The sequence below is a fragment of the Passer domesticus genome, chromosome 7 (assembly GCF_036417665.1).
Source record: "Passer domesticus isolate bPasDom1 chromosome 7, bPasDom1.hap1, whole genome shotgun sequence".
NCBI lineage: Eukaryota > Metazoa > Chordata > Aves > Passeriformes > Passeridae > Passer > Passer domesticus.
Window position 1 is genome coordinate 50,838,106 of NC_087480.1, and position 6,057 is coordinate 50,844,162.

Here is a 6,057-nt window from a genome sequence, read left to right on the forward strand (position 1 = left end):
CATTTCTTGGTACTTGGGCTAGGAATCAGCTTCATAAAAATATTTCAGACTTAATGAGATGTCTTTGATTTTTGGGAAACAACATCTTTTAATTTAAATGTTTCAATCTGGGTATTTTGAAGTACATTTCCTAAGTTTTGAAGCTCACTTTGGTCTATTTTATGAAGCTGTTACTTTTCTTGTTTGATAGTTCTTTCCCAATTCTCTTCAGATTACATACAAATTTTTTTGTCTTGTGCTTTGCTTTCTGTGTTTCAGGTTACTATACTTAAGCATTGTAATTAGCTTTCATCTATAATAGTATTTGCTTTGCAGCACTAGAGCTGTATTTAAACTGCAGATTATATGTTGTTGGTAGCTTTCTTTATAAAAATGAAATGAATGTGCTGGGTTACTTGATTATTTCAGTGTTTTGTGTATAAGAACTGAGTATGTGGTTTCTATGCACTGGCAGAAGGTGTCATTACCTTTTAAATCATGGTCATCTTCTGCCCGTGGTGTCCTGCCATGGGGACTGTATACTGAACACCAGTGGCCTTAGGAATTCCAGCCCTTTCCCAGGTATTTGTGACTAGACATACAGCAGCATCTGCTTTGGGATGCATCTTTGTTTGCAGGGCAGGGTTTGGTGGCTGTTCTGCCATCTTCCAACTGCACTCAGTTTTCTCATGGAATATTAAAAGTAGTCAGATTTAAGATCAATAACATGCATAATTCCTCTTAGAAACCTTCCGCTGTATTGATAGTTATTTGCCAAGACATAACTATCTTTATTTTTTATTTTGGCACAGTATAAGTGATCAATTCTACAGAAAACATATAATGAGTATTGAGTTCAACAACTGTGTATCAGACTAAGAAAATTACAACTCCCAAACATGTGAATTCTAAGATGATAGACCTTCCCATTTTTCTTCTTCCTGATTCATTCAGCTGTTTCTTTTCAATTTACTGTCTGTTAGTTTGGCTCATATTCTGAAAGGCAAACTTGTGGGTGGCTTTCACTTTTTTAAAAATAATGTAATTTGTTGGTAGGCACTTTGCCATCTTTTTGATTTGCTGTCTTGGAAAGCAAAGTGGGTTTTACTAGTCTTGCACTTGCACAGATTAAATTACAGCAAGTTATAAGGTGTTGGGATAGAGTTTATGGGAGCATTTCCAAAGAGCAGTGTGAGCCAAAAAACGCATTGGGAGATAAAAAATAGTTGCTCGTAAAATGTGAAAAATGCCAAGACAGTCAAATAAGAGGAAAAGCACATGGGCAGTTCTCATCTTAATTCCTTTTTCTAGTTTAGATTGAGTTCTTTGCCTGAAAGATAGCTCTTGATGGCTGGACCTATATAACTTACCTGTAAATCATGAGAACTTTTTGCTGCAGAATCTTGATGTGGTAGATACCATTTATTTCTAAAGCCTCTTAAAAAAAGAGGAATTCAGCCGAGTTGACATAATGCTAAATGGTGCTGGTTTTCCCCACATCATTAACTGCAGAAGATCGTAGAAGATGTGATGGAGAGGAAGGCTGTCCAACAGCAAATTCTTGTGGTCTCCAGGCTTTCCAGAACCATTTGTTCTTCCTGTAGTACTGTTATCTTCTATCCCCATGAACTTGTGCCAAAGGATGGGAATTACAAGTCACTTGCTCTTTGACAACTCAGGTTTTTCACAACACAGATGATTTCACCAAACATTGTTAGGGAGAGCTGGACTGAAATTCCAGCTCAGATTTGTTGAGCCCAATCAGTTCTATTTTTGCTGCTGAAAAAAACTATTTTGATAGTCATTGTGGGAAGCTGAACAAGGTGCCAGTGATACTGCAGGTGGTGTTTTGGGTTTTCTCATACTTAGTTAAGTATGAGTGATCTGAAAATGCTAAAACACTCCAGAATATGCCCATCCAAACAATAATGGTGTTTTCAAAGTGGCTTCCTACTGGTGTGATATGACTCTGCTAATCATAGAGAACACTTCACTGTATTTTTCACTGAATGCTGACTTGAATAGTAACGTGTTTTCTGAGTCAGAAATACAGTGGCAAAGCCAGTCTCCATTTTCAGACCCTTGTTTCGGGGGCTACTGTTTTGAGTAGCAAATACTCCAAAAAGTCTCGCATGGATAACATGAAGTCATGATCACTAGTAAATCTATGTGTCACTAGCAGAATTTTTAACTTCATCATTTAAAGTCATTCCCATATATTGTAGGGATGAAGAATTCAATAATAAAATAGGAGTGTTTTTAAAAGATTCCTCAGCACTGTAGTGGAAAGAAGCAACAAAAAAGTTCACTTTTACTAGAATCACCCTTGATAATGTTGAACTGTAAAATTTGCTGGTGTTTCCTTTCTCAGCCCTGCTTAAAGGGGAGGTGTTCTGTGTTTCTCATGTTTCCTTTGTGTGGAGTTGATCAGCATTACCCATAAGTGTTACGGTTGAATTTGGATATTAATGAGCAGGTGCTGCTTGGTGCAGCTTCTGTGCTGAGGGGAAGCTTGGACTAAACTGCTGAATTCCATGTGTGGGTTCAGAACTACTTGCAGTACTTAGTAGGAAACTGTGCACCTAAAATACCCATCAGGACAGAAGTCCAGTTTGACATCTTTGAGTAGATGTTAAGTTTCTTTGATTTGTTATTTGAACTTCACTGCTGCCTTGACATAGTTGGCTGAATGTCCTAAGATTCTTGGATCATAATGCACAAAAAATCCCTTATCTTTGACAATCAGTTGTGCTGACAATGATTTGTAAGTACAGATATTATCTCAGAGTAATGATGAAATTGGATAGTGTACCCTGGGATAATTTGTAACCATATTAAAGGTAGGTTTTGTTAAAATAATTGATCAGAGATGTAAATTGGAAGTTGCGGTACATTACCAGTTGTAAAATATGATAACAGCTCTAAAGATTTGAAGAAATAGAAGTGTTTTTAGAAATTCTATTACAGTATAAACCAAACTAAAAGATGGATAGCCTTTCAGAGCTTACCTACAGTGTAAGTATAAAAAACTTAAGTTGTAAGGAGAGTTGGAAAATGGAAGGTTGTATTTTGATGGTTTTCAGGATCATGCTTTGCCAAATAATCTCATTGTGTGCTCTCACACCTGATGTTTTTGAGAGGACTGGAAGACTACACAGGTGTAGGAGTAGTGTGAATAACTAGGATTCTTCATGTGAATTTTCTTTAAGTATTTAAAGAAAAACAACCAAACAAAGCCAGCCTTCTGTGTGATACTCTAGAAAACACTTCATTAGAATTTCTGATACTCATGTTCCTCAGTTGCTCAGTGGCCTTGTATTCAATTAAAAAGTGAGGTGCTTTAAGTTAGGATGAAAAACTTTTAAGTCTTTGTCATGTGGAAGCTGCCTCTTTCTGTTTGTAACAGAATAGACAGTTGGGTGCACGTGGAATTGTACAGGGTGCAGGCTTGCACTTTGCTTGGGTTTATTTCCTGTGGGGTGATTTGGGTTTGGGATTTTTTTTTCGTGTATCTTAGAAAAAACTTGCAGAGGTAGTGTTTTTTTGGTAGTATCCTAATTCTGACTAGAACTTTTGATTTGCAATTAACCCATTAAGAATGCAAATCAAAAGCATCATAGGACAGTAATAAAAGTTCTGGTTTGGAAGTTCAGGAAACTTGAAAACATACTATAAACCCTTCTGTCTGGGTTCCTGCAAGTGTGTGTGGACAGATGTTTAGAGCATAGGGAGTGTTGCTTTGCTTGGAGTCTCACACATCCTGTAGTGGTAACTGCAAAAACACCTCTCAAAAATTGTAAAGATTAGTGTTACTAAGAGGGGTGTATTTGGTGTTTCTGAAGTTGGAGGAAAAAGGAAGATGTCTGTGACAAATCTCCTGTGGAAAAACAGCACAACTGAAAGGTTGGCTGTAATTTTCTTTTATTGTTTTGCTGAAGAGTCCCTGTGTATCAGTCACTGGGATTTTAGTCTATCAGTTGATTCTATTGGAAGGAGAAGTAATTCTGATCTGTCTCTGAGAGTGTATTTGTGGATGCTCTTGTTTCTAGAGAATTGGAACTTCCACAAAGTGTGGAAGCAAGTTTCAGGACTGTTTTGTAGTGGAGTAAATGTTTACAAAAATTACTTCACTTCCTGAAAAATGCAGCCTGCAATAACTTTACAATTGAACGAAGGATGCCAGAATTGCAGAAGTGTATGAATTGGCATCTGCTGAGCTAATGAATGCAGTCTGTAAAATAAGGTAAAATTAGTGTAAAATAAGGTAAAATTACTCTAGGTGGATTACAAAAAGTTTTGCCTCTTGGCGTGTATTTAAATGCTACTGTTGTTTAGGTCAGCAGGCTTTAAACATGATTCATGATTATGAATCAGGAGGCTGAAAAAACTGTCCTTACAGTTCCTTAATTTTGATTTACATGAGAATCATTACAGTAAAGTAATAGAATGAGTGTTCAGGCTGAAAAAAGCAGCCACAAGTTTATTCAAAGCCTTGGAAGCATATTGCTAGGTGATGTTTGTTAGGTGCTGAGACGTTGAAATTTTCTCCTTTCTATTGCAACAACAAAGCTGTGTAATTCCAATTCCTTGCAGGTCAAGCTGTTCCTGCCCCTGCTGGGGCTCCTCCGGGCGGGCAGCCAGATTACAGCGCGGCGTGGGCCGAGTACTACCGGCAGCAGGCAGCGTACTACGCTCAGACAAGTCCACAGGGAATGCCACAGCATCCTCCAGCACCACAGGTACAGTCCTAAAGTGGTTTTTTTGGCTGGCTTCTGTCTCAGTGGTTGTAGATATATTTTTTTGCATGTCTCCTGCTTTGTTCCTTTGGGGTATGCATCTTTTTTTCTAGCAAAGTAGCTATCAGAATAATGAGTAGATGACTTTGTTTACCTGGTAACTTGAGTTCTGTATCTATCCATATGTTTGGTGATTGTTTTTTTTTATTAAAAAAAAAGAAGAAAAACTTTCTCCTCCCAGGGTTTTGAAAACCATGCAAGAAGCCACCACCATTTACATTAACCAATTTTTCTTTCTTAAAGGCTTCACTCCTGAGTTAGCTCGATTTAAAGGATTTTCTTTAACTTTTTGTGTATCTCTTATGTATCTCTTCTGCACAGGGCCAATAATAAGAAGTGGACAATACAGTATTTGCTTCATTGTGTGGGGGAAAAAACCTTTGTTAAATGTATGGATGCAGACGCCTTGATGAAGATCTTAAATTTGGTTTAAAAAATAGTGTTTTTGAAAATGTACAAAATATCTATCACTACTGATAGGAGGTAATATTTCTGTGTAGAAATGAAAAAAATGGTTTGTTTTTAGTATTAGTGTAGATGTACACATTCCAGCAAATGTATTTGCAATTATGTGGTCAATGCTTTGTGATATAAATGTACTTTTTCAATGTATACTTTATCACTTTTAAAATGCCTGTTTTGTGCTTTACAATAAATAATATGAAACCTCCTGTGTCGGTAAGTTGGATATGTGGGTATATGCAGTATTAATTATAGGATTGATTTGCAACGCTGAATCAAGGTACCGCTACACAAATGAGTTGGGTTTTTTTCCCCCCCATAAACCTTGTTGAGTTTAAAAACTTGTCATTAGCATGTTTTTCCCCTCTTGCAGAATAGCTGTAGATGGAGGATCTCTTTCATTCATTGTATTTTGCTGCCTAGCACCAGTAATCTTGATACCTTAATTTTTTTTTCTACTTGATTAAAACTGCATGTGTTTAAGAAGATGATCTTTTGGCATACTTCCATTGCATTAACAGTGAAATTTCCTTTTATACATGACCACTGTTTCAGACCTGTGCAGCTGCTATAACAGATAACTTTTGTTTTTAATTGAATACTTCAAAACTGTTCCTGCATAACTATTATACGGATTTTTTCAGAGTAGTTATAAAACTTACTTTAAATGTAATGTGCTTAAGCCTTCAGTTTAAAGTAGTCCACTTCAAAATTCAGTGTAGAAAAGTCGATGTGGTAATGCATAGCAGTTACAAAAATCGCGTCTGTCCTTAAAACGCTGTTTTGTTTGAGTGATGGGAGTGGTTGAGAACTTCCTGCA

The 6,057-nt window shown here is 36.8% G+C and overlaps 1 protein-coding gene across 20 annotated transcripts in view; it reads left to right on the forward strand.

The window, feature by feature from the left end:
* The window catches only part of FUBP1 (far upstream element binding protein 1), a 33,896-nt gene that overhangs the window by 13,363 nt on the left and 14,476 nt on the right, over nucleotides 1-6,057 (forward strand). For 18 of the 20 annotated variants that reach the window (XR_010366451.1, XR_010366452.1, XR_010366446.1 and 15 more), the window contains one exon: nucleotides 4,573-4,718. Coding sequence is in view for 12 of the 20 variants with exons in the window: in XM_064428561.1 (XP_064284631.1) it covers nucleotides 4,573-4,718 (146 nt within the window). In the remaining 8 variants the exon portion in view is untranslated. Of the gene's footprint in view, nucleotides 1-4,572; nucleotides 4,719-5,096; nucleotides 5,447-6,057 lie in introns of those variants that run through there. The other 2 variants (XM_064428565.1, XM_064428559.1) reach the window with 1 other exon arrangement.